Raw genomic sequence first — 17,507 nt, forward strand, 5'->3', positions numbered from 1 at the left:
AAAGCATTTCTGGTGTTTCCAATCAATATTTTGCACGTGGTGTGTTAAACATTCAGTGATTCATTTTGCCCTAGAAATCAGTAGAATAAAGTTCCTTCCGTCTTATGTATTGCCAGTACCAAGCTATCCAATACACTTTATCTCCAAACCAAAAAGTGTATATTTTACGTCCACTGTGGATACCCCTGTTGGTCTGTGATTTCTTTCTTAAACTGCAAAAGCTGCTCTGAGACATTATAACAAGTAAAAATGAATTTGGGATAGTGTTGATAAAAGAACTCAATTAACCTAGTCTCTGATACCTGAATATATTGAGGCATTTTCTCTATTAAATGGCTTGCATTCCATGGCTCATTGGTATCTGTAGTATATAAAGATAGGTACTGTGTGTAGTTGTCAATGCCAACATTAGTGCACAAACTTCTGCCTAATCTTCTCTGTATTGGTTTATTATTGTCACTTGTACCGAGGTACAGTGAAAAACTTGTCTTACAAACCAATCGTACAGGTCAATTCATTACACAGTGCAGTTACATTGAGTTAGTACAGAATGCATTAATGTAGTATAGGTAAAAACAATTAACATTTCTATTGATCTTGCATCAATATATAATGCTGATTTAAATTGTTGCTAGAGTGTTTTAAATGCTTTGTCGTTTCAGGTTGAGAATGAGCTGAAATCAATTTGTAATGACATTCTGGATGTACTGGATAAGCACCTCATTCCTGCTGCCAACACTGGGGAGTCGAAGGTTTTCTACTATAAAATGTATGTATCAGGCATTTCACTGAAGGATACAGTTATTTGCTGAGAACAAATTCATACTGGCATTTACTGAACCCTGACTCTTAATAGGAGTAATGGACAGTTATAACCATTCCAAATGTGCCACTTACTCCCCTGTAGCTGGCAGCACTATTATAAAATAGCACTGTTTATGGGAGGAAAAAAAGTCAGTTTAGTCCAGCTAAGAGTTGAGTGAAGACAATGTTCCCTTAATGGTCTAGTAGGTAGTTCCTTCCTCTTGTGTGGTCATGATCATAGGACCCAAGGTGTATTTCTGGACTGGAACAACATTTGGGGTTGCTGTAAATGGCCAGTACCTCAGTTGAGATAGAAAATGTCAGCCAACAACAATTATCCAGTGATTACATGGAAAGTGCCTCCATGTGGATCTCTGCAAATAAGTCAAAGCAAGCCATTGACTGACTTTGCTTTGCCCCATTAGATTGCATCCCAGCTGAGTCAAAGAAGCTATTACTCATTAAAATACAATATAAGACCTTCTAAACTGGTTTTCAGAAGGCATTTGACAACATTCCTCAAAAGGCAGTTACATAAAGTAAGAGCTCACAATATTGGAGGAAGTGTTAACATGGATTGAAAACTCCTCATCACACAGAAGGTAGAGTCAGAATAAATGGGTCTTTTTTCAAGCTGGAACAACGTAACCAGTGGACTTCCCCAAGGATCCATTCTTGGACCTTAATTATTTACCATCAATATTAATCACTTGGAGTTGGCAGCAGAGTGCCAACTAAGTTTGGATACCAAGTTTGAGAAGCATAGGTGGTGTGATGAGGGTATTTGTATGCTACAGCAGGATATAGATAGTTGAGTAAGTGGCTGAAAACTTATTAAATGGAGTTTAATGCAGGGAAAGTGTGAGGTCATGCACTTGGATAAGAGAAATCAAAAGGCAGACTATTCTCTGACCGGAGAGAAATTGTAATAAATGGAGTACGGGGGATCAAGGGTTTCTTGCATGAATCAAAAAAGGTTAGCAGGCAAATGCAGTTATGAAGTCAAATGGTATGTTTTTCTTTATCTCAAGGAAGTTGGAGTAGAAATAGTATTGTTTCGATTGTACAGGGTGTTGGTGAGGCTGCACCTGGAATACTGTGCAGTTTTAGAACATATAGAACACTACAGCATGGTACAGGCCCTTTCTATCTAACCCTTATACAAGATCTATCTAACCCTCCCCTCCCGCATAGCCCCCTATTTTTCTATCATTCTTATGTCTATCTCAGAGTCTCTTAAATGTCCCTAATGTATCTGCCCCACAAACTCCACCGGCAGTGCGTTCCATGCACCCGCCACTCTGTGTGTGGGGGGGAGAAAAAAGAACACAACAATAACTACAACTTATCCCTGACATCCGCCTTATACCTTCCTCCAATCATCTTAAAATTATGTCCCCTCGTGTTAGCCGTTGTCACCCTCGGGGGGAAAAAGTCTGACTGTCCACTCGATCATCTTATACACCTCTATCGAGTCACCTCTCCTCCTCCTCTCCAAAGAGAAAAGCCCTAGCTCGCTCAACCTATCCTCATAAGACATTGTTCTCCAAATCAAGCAACATCCTGGTAAATCTCCTCTGCACCCTCTCTAGAGCTTCCACATCCTTTCTATAATGAGGCGACCAGAACTGGACACAGTACTCCCAAGTGTGGTCTGACCAGAGTTCTATAGAGCTGCAACATCACCTCACGGCTCTTGAACTCAATACCCCAACTAATGAAGGCCAACACTCCATACGCCTTAACAACCCTATTGACCTGCGTGGCAACCTTGAGGGATCTATGGACGTGGACCCCAAGATCCCTCTGTTCCTCCACACTGTTAAGAGTCCTGCCATTAACCTTGTATTCTGCCTTTGAATTCGATCTCCTGAAGTGTATCACTTCACACTTATCTGGGTTGAACTCCATCTGCCACTTCTCAGCCCAGCTCTGCATTCTATCAATAATCCTGTTTTAATCTACAGCAACTATCCACAACACCACCAACCTTTGTATCATCAGTAAACTTACTAACCCACCCTTCCACATCTTCATCCAAGTAATTTATAAAAATGACAAAGAGCAGGAGTCCCAGAACAGATCCCTGCGGAACACCACCGGTCACCGACCTCCAGGCAGAATACACTCCATCTACCACCACCCTCTGTCTTCTATGGGCGAGCCAATTCTGAATCCAAACAGCCATGTTTCCTTGGATCCCATACCTCCTGACTTTCTGAATGAGACTTCCGTGAAGAACCTTATCAACTGCCTTACTAAAATCCATGTACTCTACATCCACTGCTCTACCTTCATCAATGTGCTTTGTCATATCCTCAAAGAATTCAATCAGGTCCCCTAATATTGGAGGCAGTCCACAAAAAATTTACTGAGCTAATTCCTGTGCCAAAGCAGTTATCCTATCATAAATATTTAAGACTCTTGTAGAATATAGATACAAAGAAGAATAGACTATAGGAAAATGGGTGATCATATTGAAACATAAAGGCTTCGGGTGGGGGTAGGGGTGAATGTGACAGTAGATGTTTGCAACAGTGGAAGGGTCTCCAACAAAGGAGCCTGGTTGCAAAATTGGGCACGTCATTTCAAACTGAGGTGTAGGAATTTCTTCTCACTGCAGTGAATCTCTGGGACCCTGTACCCAGAGGATTAAGAAGATTGCTGGAGGTATTTGAGGTGGTAGGTACATTTTTGTGAGGTTGAGAAACTGAGGGCAGTTCATGTTTTCTTTTGTTAAAACAATTGGTCTTAATTTTTTTCCTGCCAGTTAGTCCCTCGATGTAATTTATTATCTTTGAAGGTGTGCGATACAGCATAGTGTAAGGGAAGGGGGTAATGTGGGAATCATTATTTTATAAGATTTGATTACTGACAGTTTTCAAAACCAAGTAATTTGTGTTGCTCTGTTTTAATGAAACTGGTTTTAAATCTCCATTTCAATGGAGAATGATAAAGTGAAACCACTTCAAAGATCTTGCATGGGGTTACTGATTGTTCATTGCTCTGATTGCAGGAAAGGTGATTACCACAGGTATCTGGCAGAGTTTGCAACAGGGAATGACAGGAAGGAGGCAGCAGAGAACAGCTTGGTCGCATACAAGGCGGCTAGTGATATTGCAATGACAGAACTTCCGCCAACGCACCCCATCCGCTTAGGCCTTGCTTTGAATTTCTCTGTATTCTATTATGAAATACTCAATTCCCCTGATCGTGCCTGCAGGTACGTATGGGATATAGAACTACAGATGTTTACGTAAAGTTGTTTTGGTATGTGAAATCAATTTTTGTTATAGCTTAAAGTTATTGATTTTAATTATTAATGCACTTCACTGGGTCCCAGTAGTCCTCTGATACCTTGTCTGAATAGTCCCTTGTATAAGCTTGGGTGTTACTTCAGCCATTGTTTCAGTGTCAGAAGTTAAATCCTGTAGTGTGAAAGGTCATGGCTCTCGTGACCATGACAACACTGACCCCTCTGGCTGGGATGACACCATTGAGCACGTGGCTGAAAGCAACACCACTGTCAATCAAGGTTTGGCTCCACCCATCCATTAGTACACACCTTGACCATTGGGCCGATGTAAGTACCTGTTGTACCTGGCCATGGCCCATTGGACATTTTTGAATCACCTAGGCTGGCTCCACCCAGCTCTCCGGCACTATAATAAGTGCTGCATGTGCTGGTTCGTTCTCCCTCCCTCCTCCCGAGGATGTTGAGGTAAGCTGTGCACTACTAAAGGGTAGATAGTTAAAGATCCCGGGGAGCGTTAGAGCCATTGTTTGTCCAGATTCAAGGTGTTCAGACATTGTATTGTTTATTCCTTGATCATTTGTAACCATTTCATTGTGTGTGTGCATCTCACCCCTATTGCAATTTCCCCCATGTCTCGTAATCACCTGTGTGTGTGTGTGTGCATCGGTTCCCATCCATTCTGTCCCTGTGTTTGTCTTTATAAATAAATTTTCCCTTCTTAAAATACAAAGACTTGTGTCTGAAGCCCTCTGCCTTTAAGACCAGAAAGAACTTTCTCTCACAACAAATCCCACACTAAGTTGCTAATCCATTGGGTACTGAGGGATCTTGGTATGTAATGTTAAACTGATGTCTTGGCTGCCTTTTCTATGCTTCAAATGGATAAAAATTTCCTGGTACATTTTTGATAGACTGCTGGTGTCTGGTCATCATTCTTTCCTTGTGGTACTGTTGAAACAGCCTGCTCAGATATATAAAATGCAGTCTCTGAGAGTTTGCTGGTTTAGAGCAGCTACTCCATTTACCCAGTGAGGCACTCCACCAAAGGCTGCAGACTGAACACTTTGGACCGAGATGCTATGTACCAATCTGGGCTGTCACATCTACATTCAAGTTGACTGATGCAACAAAATAATTATTTTCACCTTGCAGATTGGCAAAGGCAGCATTTGATGATGCAATTGCAGAACTGGATACCTTGAGTGAAGAAAGCTACAAGGACTCTACACTCATTATGCAGTTGTTACGTGACAACTTGACACTATGGACTTCAGACATGCAGGGAGATGGTACGTAAACAGCAAAGGCTATTGTTTGCAGGGATCTTATTTTCTTGTGATGAATGAAATCAGTTTCCGGTTTTGCCTCTGTTTTTCACTTTTGTTTCTCTGAAACCCAAGAAGGGGTGGTTGTGTTATTTGAGGTATGTGGTGAGATCATAGTACAACTATTTTGTGTATCCTTGCATTTATCATTCAGCAAAGATAATGGAAATCCTTTCTTGTCTAGACTATTATGTCTGGGCATTATCAAAGGGAACAGGGAGAGGAAATGAAATAGGGCACTTCTAAGGTGAGCAGCATTTTGGACCTTCAGGACAGTTTATCCTGTTTCATTTGCGATGAATTGTGGTAGAGTCAGCATTACAGGTCTTTTGTCAGCTGAACAGAACATAAATTATGACATTTTAAAAGATTAAAATTTCCACTGGTTTTGAGTCTAAAGCCCACTTAAATTGTTATGGTAATGTTTTAGTTTTCACACCATCTTAGGAAGTCCCTATGTTCTTTTGATAAGCCACTTGTGAAATGTACAAGGCTTCGTTTGCAGGAAGTCATCTTATGGATATGTGCCTGTGTTGGTGTTTGCGTTCCCTTAGAATTGTCACCACCAAGGCAAATGGGGGAAGTGAACACCTGAGTGAATGATATACTACTACCATCTGCTGAATGGCAGTTTGGGAAGCTACAAGCATTTGGTGATTTCTGCCTGATTTCATCTGCAGATTGATCTTTCCATAGTTGGCTGTAACCCTGTTAGGCAGCAATAATTATGTGACATCTGTATTGTCTACCTAAAAATGATTTAAAGGCAAAGTTTAAAAAAAATCTAACTCCTCAGTTAAGGTATCTTTCACTACACACTAATTATAGGCTTTTTTTTCCAAATCTAAAACTGTTATCTAAGCTCTAAACTGACCTTTTAGTTCTGAATTTCATTTACAATGTGGCTAGGTTTAATTGCTGGATCTCTGTTTGACAGTTTCTACCCTAAAGTACTAGGCATTTTTTTTTGGTATATGGTGCCCCTTACTCTTCTCTCTGTTCTTCAATTTAATATTGTGAAAACCTTTTCTATCAGGAAGTATAATGCTGAGTGTGACTTTAATGGCATTGAATGTCAACTTAGTGGTTGCTGAGTGAATAATTACTTTGGGGTTGGTACTACAAAATAACCTAGCCATCCAGTATAATTCATCTCACATTTCATCAAGGGATGTTATGCTGTTACTTGTGCCCTTTGTTGTAGTATTGTTAAATCTTCCTGTGATTCTGGATTCATTCTTTTTTTTATTATTTTTCTCCTTCCTGAATAGATTCCTAAAGGATATGAATCATTCACTCCCCTGTAATCTGTAATTTGTAAGTCACTCAAATGCCAAGCAGTTGTTACATCTCCTAAGATGTCACAGTCCCATTTTCAAACTAAATTCTAATGATGCATTGTTTGGGGCTTTTGGCTTGCAAGCAGTAAGTTGTTAACTAATGCTGATTCAGGACCATTTTGTGATTATCGCTGTAAACTTCAAAGGCGTGACATTACAATTATCCCAACCATATAAGAGTTGAACCTTGGTGTTGGGGTGTGCTAGCTCTCTTGGTAAATTATGGAGTTAGCAGATACTTGCTGATGCTGATGTCCTCCATCCTAGCAGCTATTGCAAATGGCACAGCCACATCTGGGGCAGGGGAAACTGCTTTCCTTGGGCTCTGGTGGCATACAGATTTAGAAGAAAATTAGAAAACTAGCAGTTTGAAAATTGTAACACATCAAAATTATTTCATCCCTTGTTTCTTTTCAGGGCTCTGTATGGTTTGCATGCCAGTAATACTGGTCTTTTAATGACCTATGAAATATTGAAAAGCACTCTTAGAAACATGAGCAATATCTTTGTGATGAGATGTTAAATAAATGGGCACTTATTCCATGCTTTAACCCCTGTTAAGCTCCTAAGAAATCTATGGGCAAATGAAGGGAGGAAAATCAAAATTGGATTGTGATTTTCCTATCTGTGATGTCAGCCCATCCTTGCATTAACCTTTTGTGTAGTTGTTCACAGCTGGGCCTGAATCAGTTGCACTAATAGAGTTGGAACATATTTGGCAAAGCTGCATTTCAACTTGTCTGCTCAGACTTGATATGTTTTCAGCCATTTACATATTTTTGCTCTAGTGAATAGTTTCTTTGTAGCAATGATCAGTGCAGATGGTCTGGAATATCTACAGACCTGAATCACAGCAGCTTCTTACATTTAAAGTATTTTTTTTGCAGGAAGAGCAGCCTCAGTCCAGAGTCTGGGCATACTCAAGTTTAGTGTTTTGTTTTTACCATTCAATCCACTTATTCCTTGCTTGCATTTGTTGCCATGCTTGCTATTCTTTTAAAGCTGTGGTGTCTCAGTTAGTTTCATTTAACCTTAATCTGTACAGACTAGTGATTTGTGAAATTGAATGACGTATCTTAGAGGTTAAAACCTATCGTGACCATTGCAGTCGTCCTATTCCTCCCAAATTGATTAACATCAATGAAATGGATATCTAAGCAAATGATTTATTACAAGTGATTGTATTTCCTTTATTGAATGGCCAGCACTTCTGTTGAATGTTTATACTCCATTCGGGCATGTGCTGGAATAATAAAGATTCGGACATCCTTTCCACATCCATTGTTGTGAATGGAAATCAAATCCTTGAACTTCATTTCCTTTAAGTAACTTCCAGTCTGTGGAATGAATTACAGCGTGCTTCCCTCTACATCCTATCAACCACATGTCCATATTCTCTGACTTCGAAGCACCCTCTTTAAAGATCTCATTTAGTGCTTACTATCCACCCCAACTGTCCATGGATAAGTTTAAAATTATGTGCCATCATGTGCTTTGTATGTGTTGAGACTGCTGTAAATTGGTTTCTTCCATTGACCCTCTGTGCCAGAAGTGAGAGTGCAACTAGCTTACTGTTCAGCCGCCTCCAGTGCATGGACCCATTGTGTCAGTGGCATCCAAGATTGTGGTGGGCTACTTCTCTTTTCGGTGAAGATTGGAAGCTGTTCCAGGCAATGAACTGACCATGTTCGGTATACACATTGGGTTCTGATGGACCTGACATAATGCAAGAGGTGCTGCAGCATTCTGCTATTCATGTTGCCTCTACTTAAAGCCACTGTGTTTACAATAGGTTTGCTAATTTTGAAATGCTATAAAACTATTTTCATTAAAGCTGTGCAGTATGTCAGCACTGAAGTTAAACCAGAAACTTGCTCTTCATGATACTGAAATCTTTCCCTGAACTTCGTACAAAATGATATCATACCTTTTTTCATTGGATTTTTTTGGTGTGTTTCTGTGTGTGGAGTTAACTGACATCAATCTCAAGATTTCAGTTTTGAGTGGCATTGACGCATGCAGCAAGAGTTATGCAATTTTCAACTAACCCAGAAACTATGCTTCATACTTCAGTTTTCCCAACAATAATTTTCCACTTGTCATTACAGGAGCTTGGTTATTAATTGGTAGAAATTATGATTCCTATATAGTTTAAATTCTTGATGCAGGTACCCCATGCTACTGTGGGGAAATTTGCCTTTTGGTTTTGAGCCAGTTGCCTTTTTCCTTAAAACAGAGTTGGGAATCCCAGCAGTGTTTAAAATGAAGTTAGGCTTCCAAGTTGGCTGCTGAACATTTTCAATCTGACTAACTTCGAGGAACTACAGTTCCTGTTATCTCATCATATGAACATCTTTGCCTAGAATAATCAGAATTGTACTTGTTAACCACTAATTCATAGAAAATGTTTCCTGAAGGTAGTGAATGACTCTTTGGAAGATGGCCTGCTTTGGGCCCATCTTATGAATTACCATAGGATGGATAAGTAATTAAATGAAAATCCTTCCAATGCTATTTTAACAGGCATTAATCCATTCTAAAGTAAGCCAGTTAATGCTTGAGTATGTTGAGCATTTACGCCCTAGTATCTTGAGGCCTCTGTAGTCAGCTTGAATCTTACCTTTGCTTGTGCCCAACAGTTGGAAGTGTAGCATTCACCAGGTGTTCCAGTTGGTCTGGACATAAGCATAATGCCAATAATTTGTAATCTCTCCATTCCTGTCTCCTGTAGCCACTAATAATGCTGAATATGTATTCAACACTTGGTTATTGAATTTATAATTTGAGTGATTTTGATCAGGTCCTGTTTTGAGGCTTTAATGTGCTCTTCCAACTGGGGAATAAAGTCAGATGTTAGTTTCTGTAGCATAAGCAAAATTTGTTACTCTGATCAGGTCCTGCATGAAGATGATCCAGTTTCTTTTAGGCTTTGTCATGGGTAGTTAAGGTGAAAAGGATGGAGATGGGGGAGGGTTCATGAGTTCTCAGTCTATCTTGTAAAATGAAAGTCTGCTTGAAGATGAGCAGAGTTGAAATTGGCCAGAACTGAAGAATAATGATTGTATAAGTACAGGATGGTTTGGGGCAGATTTCCCATTGCTTCAGTAGCTGGAATGCAACAGCTAATCTCGAGAAAATGCATGTATCTCTGAAAGCTGCGACTGTGGACATTGTAGCTGGTGTTCCTGTAATCTGTTGGTATGTAAATCGATTGCTTTTTCTATCATCTCATTCTTTTTTTTACACAGGGGAAGAACCAAGTAAAGATGTGGTGCAAGATGTTGATGATGACAATCAGTGAGAAGACATGGCGAATGAGAAGACCCTGTCTGCCCCTCTCCTGCCACCCCTATAGTCCCAGTCCAAGCTGAGAACCAGTAAATTTGATGTTGGTACTGGACCTCAGAATTAGCTATGTGCCCATTTGGGTTCCGAGGATTATTTTTGTTTTTTATTTTTATTTTTTACTTGTTTAAAAAAATCTAAAGGCAATGCTGGCTCTCTATGGATGCTTAACTGGGACCTGCTGTCTTTGACTAGATATCACAGTCCCTTAAATCTTTTTGAATAAACTGTTCAATTCTACTAAATACAGCTTTGTGAATAATTCATGCCTCCACCTTTTTACCAGTGGCAATCTGAGCAGTGAATTGGTGGTCAGTCATGAATCGCAATGATTGATCTGAGCCCAGCTCCTATGAATGCTGCAAAACCCTTTGGTCCTTTGGGGGGTGGGGGGGGAATAATTAGGCATTTACAACACACCAAACAGTCTTAACCACCTTTGTGATTGCATGCTCTTGGTTTGCTTTCCTCCTTAAATAAAATGTACATGCACACTCACTACCTAAGCAAATAAAACTGTGTTCTTTGTGAGCAGTTGTGAGCTTGCTCTGAGAGTCTTTGAGCGTGATGTGCACAGTGTTTTCTTTGTTTTTTTAACCCTGAAGGTAGCAGGTGCCAGTTACAATCCATGGGTAGTCCTTTGCTGTTATTTTTTGTCCATCCTGGCAGAGCAGGTCTTGTTTGAGCTGCTGTTGAAGCCTGCATGCTTTGTTAAAACAAGTTTTTTTTTCTGACCCATTCCTCCTCTTTCTCTCCCCCCCTGCCCCTGCCCCCTTCTCTTTTTCTCTCTCTGTTCAGTATGTGTAACTTGAAGCTAATTTGTACTACTGGATATATCTGACTGGAGCCACCGATACAGATCTGTATCCTTCTTACTGAAACACAGCATGGATTAATATTAAACTTAAAATAAAAGAACCTAAATTAAGATCTGTTTTGCTGTTTATCCTCTGTGACAGTCGCTTCTTTTTTGCAGACATTGAGGAAAGAATTGGTAATAGGCAGATTAATTCAAGGGGAGATTGTTCTTTATGTGGAGTTTGTGTTAGCATTTGAACCATTAGTGGAGAGAAGTTGGAGAGTCTGTGTAATAAATCTGTTAAACTGGCCTTCAGCATCCCTGGCTAAACACAACAGTCCACATCAATTGGTCTTTCTCTGATTGACAAGATGTACTGAACAGTGTGCCAAAGGGATCAGTGGTGGGGTTTCAACTGCGTTGCCTTTATCCAAATCATTTGTATAAATTGTTACAAGTATTTGGTTGCTAAATTTGCTGATGAAATGAGATAGGTAGGAAAGTAAGCTCTGAAGAGGGGGGAGAAAAGGCTACAGATAAAGTGAGTGGGCAGAGCTATGGGAAATGGAGTATAATGTGGGGCAGCGTGAAATTCACTGGTAGGAAAATCACAACGCTGAGATGCAGAGATCTAGATGCATGATTTACGAAAGGCTAGTGTGCAGGTAATGCAAATAATTAGGAAAGGGAAGAAAATGTTATTGTTTAGGGGAACTGAATATAAAAGCTGAAGTTATTCAGTAATATCAGGCTTTGAGACCACAGCTGGAGTATTGAGTACAGTATTGGTCTCTATTTATGAACAGATGTTAATACACAGAGGTTCACCAGACCAATATCTGAAATGAGTGGATTGTCTGAGGAAAGTTTGGGCAGGCTAGGCTTGTATCTGCTAGAATTCAGTAGAGAGAAGATGGGACTTGATTAAAATATAAGATCTTGATAGTATTGACCAGGTGCTGAGGATATTTCCTCAAGTGGTAGTCTTGAACAAGGGTCACCCTTTTAAAAGTAAAGGGCTGCCCATTTCAGATGAGGTAATTTTTTCAGAGAATTGTGTCTTTGGAACTCTTCAAAAGCAGATATTTGATAAAGGGGTGAAAGGTTACTGTGGTAGGTGAGGATGTAGTCAGATCAGCCATGGCAGATGCTTTAGGGACTGAGTGGCCTATTGCTCCTAATTTGTATGTAAAAAAAAATTGTCATTAGTTTTGGGTATTGGTCTGATTTGTAGAATCCAGTGAAGCCTAGACTATCCACATTACATCACAGCTATTATACAAGTTTGCTTTTTGAGTTGGAACTGTTTACACCTTTTTATAGCCATTAGATTCAAGAACCAGGAGTGAGTGTCTCAAAACAGTTGTCCATCCAGGGCAGGTAAGAGTTTCTTCACCCAAAGGCCAATAACTATTTTGAATTCCCTCCCCAAAGATGGCTGTGGAGGTTCACTCAGCTGCTGACTACATTTGTGGTAATGGATAGATTTCTGGATGTTGATGTGAGGACAGGAAAGTACAGGGGTTAGTACAGGAAAGTAGCACTGGTAGAAAACCAGCTACAACCTTATTGAATGGCAGAGCAGCCAAGAGGGGCTGAATGGCCTTGCTTCTATTTATGTTCTCATGGCAGAATCTCCACAATTTGCAATTCAAATGGCAGTTGTGAATGTGTATTGGTAAATCTGGTCCCAGCATTCTGCACATATCCTGACTCCACAGCAGCTGCTTTTTGGATAATGACTTGCAGTACTATATTGTTACTTGCAACACCTCCAGCAGACACCCTTGCTTTCTATCCATTAACCCCTGGGGATGGTGGAGTGTGGGATTTGAGTTCCTATTTCCTCAAATGGAGACTGTTTTCAAAGTTTGGCCAAATCTTTCACTGAGTGGATGCTGTAATGTGACCACCCACTTTCTATAAGAACAAATATTACATTGTAAATAGGGCTTGTTTTGAGAGAATCAGTTGCAACAGAACACTGCCCTTGAAGTAATGTTGAATGTGAACAATTGTTGAGCTAACTGCTTGTAAAATAGAATAGATTAGTCTTCTAGTTTGAGAATAAGGAATCTGTTGGCAGGAGATGACTTAAAAGCAAAATGAAGTGGGTACATGCTTCAGTGTGGGGAACTCTGGAAATGGACCCATGACTAATTGGAGGTCCTAAATTGTGAAGATGTTACTGTGTGGTCCATGGAAAAACCTGCTAACTGTCCTGTTGAACAATTGTTTTGGTAAAAAGCAGAAATAATGAGCATTAGATTTAAAGCAGTGTTATGAAATGAGAACTATTTGGCAAAGTAAACAGTTAACTGAGGCATTGTCCATTCTAAAATAGGACATGAGACAGCAGGGATGTCAATCAGGAAGTGGGGCATTGGTCAAGTTGTACATTTTGTGAAAAAGTTTTAATTGTGTATGTAGTTTTGTTTTGGGCCATCTCACATTCTTAACAGGAATTAGAACATGGAACCATTTCCAAATTCCATAGAAATAGTTGGAAAGATTACAATTGATCTGAATCTTATGTAAATGAGAAAAGGTCAGGCACAGTTTGGCTATAGAATTTGTAAACTACTCTTTAGGGTCAAGTGGTGTTGGAGAAGTAGCCCAGTAAATTAGTGAAAATTGTATTTAAGGAATCCCTGGGGAGGTGGAGGAAAAATTACATTTGTAACCAGGAGCCAACAAAGAATTAAGAGGCTGCATTTAAGTCACTGGCTTGAAAATAAGATAGATTAGGGAAAGGTAATACTTAAATTAAGCAAAAGGATCTTTGCCAAGTCCTTAATGCGCAAGATGTCAAGGATTAGGGAGAAAGCAGAAATTGAAACATGCAGTAAGTGAATAATGTTGGTACTAGTCAGGCAGTTTCTGTGGCAGTGAAACCAGTGGTCATTAACCCATTTCTCTCCACATTCTGCCTGACCTGCACATTTTCTGTTTTAATTTCCAGCAGTCATATATACAGACAGACAGTGTGTTGAACCTGTGATATCAATCAGGTGTTTGAGAAGCATGCTAATTTTCTTCACTGTTCTAAGAACTTGTACTTCTAAGTACTTTGAGCAAATCTGAATTTCTTTCTTTCTTTTGGCTCCTCGGTGTTCAGCTACTTCAGCTTCCTTGCTGTTCACTTTTGGTCCATCAACCACTTAATATTTGATTCCTGAACTCTTTTTTCACCTTGATCCACTTTACAACAGGTCCCATTCACTTTTTGTTTGGACCCTACTCATAAGCCATCACAGCCACAGAATTGTTCTTCACTACAGTTTCCCAGTGTACCCCCTGCTGTACCATAGGGCCCATCTCTGGTTCAGTGAGGGAATGCAGAAGAATGTGCCAGGACCAACAAGCCCATTTGTGAATAAGGTGCTGATCTGGTAAAGTTGCAGTAGAATTAAACATGGCAGAAGCAGTATGTTATTGCCACAGCTAACTAATCCCACAACCGCTTGATGAAGTCAAATCTGTGGACTTAACCCATCCCATTTTGAATTATGGTGGACATTTAATGAGAGGTGGTGACTCCATGAATATCCAGTCCTAAATGATAATCAAACTAGCATTTGACTACAAAAGACAGGCTTGAAGCATTTTCAGTTTACTTCAGCTGTAGGTGGGCTTCTATCTGAGATTCCTGCTATTACAGAATCTTGCAATTTGATTCTTATCAAGAACTGGCCTGAAAGCATTGGATTGAAGACTTTGTGCAGCCTGGCTGTAGTTTTCAGTGCTGAATCAACACTGGCATCAACCTAGCAAAGGGAAAATTGCCAAGCAGTACCTTGTCTACAAAAGGATCAATAAAGTCCAGCCAATTATTTTGGATTCATGGATGCATGTGGAGTTGAGTGATGACCATTTCCATACTATATTATTTATTCCTTTGCAAGCTCCAGTTCAAACATGGAGAGAAGAACAGAATTCCATAAGTGAGGTGGTCATCAAGATATTTGACTAAATGTGGTAAATTTTTAGTTGCCTTGACAAATTGAGGTTAATGGAAATGAGGGGAAATTTTCCATTGCCTGGAGTCACACCCAGTACATAGAAAGATGGCTTGGGTTGTTGGAGGCCAATCATTCAGTTGTGGGATTCGTGAAGGCAGTGTCTGCTCTCAGCTGCTTAACTTTTCGTCTAGCATAGGGTAAAAATTGGGCACAGTGGTATATGATGGTACACTTTGGTTACATTTAGAATTTGGCAATGTGACTGCTTCCTGGATGAGTGCAGCTCCAATGTTCATGAAACTGTCCAGATTAAACAGCCAGCTTCCCTAACACTCCATTCACCACCTTTAATCCTGTTCCTCTGGCATCACTACACTATGGTTGTGGTGTGTACCATCAACAAAATGTGCAATAGTATATTGTCATGTCTGCCTCATCAGCATCCAAGCATTCCACCAAGGTCAAAGGCAGCATAGAAAAGCAACTGCCTGTTTGTTTCCCTCCAAGTCTCCTACCATCCTGACCTGGAAGCACATTGTTAATTTTTTGCTGGGTTAAAAATCCTGGACTTCCCTACCCAATAGTGCTGTGCAACAGCCCATTGGGGTTTGGTCTCTTCAGGGACAGATCCGTTAACAATGACCTAATTGAGATTATTCAGTAATAGACTATTTCAGAGCATCTTACCTGTGGGAAAGATTTCTTGTCTTCAGTGAAGCACAGCACCTTGCCAGTAATGCCATGAGTGAATAATTATTTTTAAATGTTGGCAGATACAATTTAAATCTAGTTAAGTACCAATGGTGAAACAGTGCAGTCCATGTCAAACAATATGCATACAGACTGTAGTACAAACAATACCACCATCTTGCCTGCACCTTATGATTGAGGCAACAAAGACATTTACACTGGGTTAGACCAATACAGCATGGAAACAGGCCCTTTGGTCCAACTTGGCCCATATCCCACAACCCATCCTATCAATATACTCACCCAAATATCTTTTAAATGTTATTGTACTTATCTCAGCTACTGCCCCTGGCAACCTATTCTGTATGCAACACTCTGCATGAAGTAGTTGCCCCTCAGGTGCCTTTTAAACCTTTCCTCTGTCACTTATACCCTCTAGTTTTTAGCTCCCCTTACCTGGGAAAAAGACTGTTCACCCTATCTATACCCAGCATGATTTTATACACCTCTAAGGTTACCCCTCAATCCCCTACATTTCAAGGAATAACGTTCTAGCCTGACCAACCCCTCCCTATAACTTGAGCACTGGCAGTATTCTCATAAATCTCTTCTGCACTCTTTCCAGTTTAATGTCTTTCCTAAAACAGGGCAACCAAAACTGTACACAATACTCCAAGTGCAGTCTCACCAATGTCTTATACAAATGTAACGTGAAGGCCAGTGTGCCAAATGCCACCTCCACCACCCTGTCTACCTGCGACACTGCTTTCAGCAAACTGTGTACTCCTAGGTCCCTCTGTTCCACAACACTCCCAGGGCCTGACCAGTCACTGTACAAGCCCTACCTTGGTTTGACTTCCTAGAATGCAACATTTGCACATCCAAATTGAAAGCCATTTGCTGATCTTTGGCCCACTTTACCCAGCTGATCAAGATCACACTAGTTTTTGTTAACCTCCTTCACCGTCTACAATACCACCCATTTTAGTATCATCTGCAAATTTACTAACCATGACTTGTCCAATCACATCCAAATTGTGTATATAAGTAATGAACAAAGGTCCCAGCACCGACCCCTGCGGCATACCACTAGATACAGGCCTCCAGTCCGAGAAACAACCTTTGACCATCATCCTCTGCTACCTACCATTGAGCCAATTATGAATCCAATTAGCTCACTCTCCCTGGATCCCTTGTGATCTATGATTCCAGACTAGCATTCCATGCGAGACCTTGCTAAAGTCCATATAGGCAACATTCACCACCCTACCCTCATCTACCCTCTTGGTTACATCCACAAAAAATTCAAAGATTTGTCAGACATGATTTCCCACACACAAAGCTATGCTGACTATCCCTAATTAGACCTTGTCTATCCAAATGTTGATAGACCCTGTCCCTCAGAATCCCCTCCAGTGACTTACCCACCAACTGATGTCAGACTCACTGGCTTGTTTTTGCTGCCCTTTTTAAATAAATGTACAACGTTAGCCAACCTCCAGTCTTCAGGACATCTGTGGCTAAAGATGAAGAAAATTTCTCTGCAAGGGCCTCCACAATTTCTTTCCTAGCTTCCTACAAGATCCAAGGATGCAGTCACAGGCCTTGGGGATTTATCCACCTTAATGCACAATACCTCCTCCCTGCTAACTCCTACGTGGTCCAAGACATTATCACTCATTTCTTTCACATCCATCATTTCCTCTACAAACACTGATGAGAAATATTCATTAAAAGTCTCACCCATCTCCTGTGGCTCCACATACAGATGGCCATGCTGATCTTTAAGGGGACCTATTCTTTCCCTAGCCACCCTTTTACTCTTAATCTACCTATGGAATCTCTTGGGATTTTCCTTAACCCTGTCTACCAGATCCATCTCGTACCCTCTTTTTGCCCTCCTGATTTCTTTTTCAAGTGTACCTCTACACTTCTTTATAGTCATCAAGGTATTCACTTGTTGACTGCCTCGACCTACTGTATGCC

General features: G+C 40.4%; 1 protein-coding gene across 1 annotated transcript in view; it reads left to right on the plus strand.

Moving 5' to 3' along the window:
* ywhae1 (tyrosine 3-monooxygenase/tryptophan 5-monooxygenase activation protein, epsilon polypeptide 1) overlaps positions 1 to 10,998 on the plus strand; it is a 39,859-nt gene extending 28,861 nt beyond the window's left edge. The window contains exons 3-6 of the mRNA XM_052035488.1: positions 663 to 769; positions 3,821 to 4,027; positions 5,213 to 5,349; positions 9,974 to 10,998. Coding sequence (XP_051891448.1) covers positions 663 to 769; positions 3,821 to 4,027; positions 5,213 to 5,349; positions 9,974 to 10,026 — 504 coding nt within the window. The 3' untranslated portion in view covers positions 10,027 to 10,998. The remainder of the gene's footprint in view (positions 1 to 662; positions 770 to 3,820; positions 4,028 to 5,212; positions 5,350 to 9,973) is intronic.
* Positions 10,999 to 17,507: the final 6,509 nt, after the last annotated feature.

This window comes from Pristis pectinata, chromosome 21 (genome assembly GCF_009764475.1).
Source record: "Pristis pectinata isolate sPriPec2 chromosome 21, sPriPec2.1.pri, whole genome shotgun sequence".
Classification (NCBI taxonomy): domain Eukaryota; kingdom Metazoa; phylum Chordata; class Chondrichthyes; order Rhinopristiformes; family Pristidae; genus Pristis; species Pristis pectinata.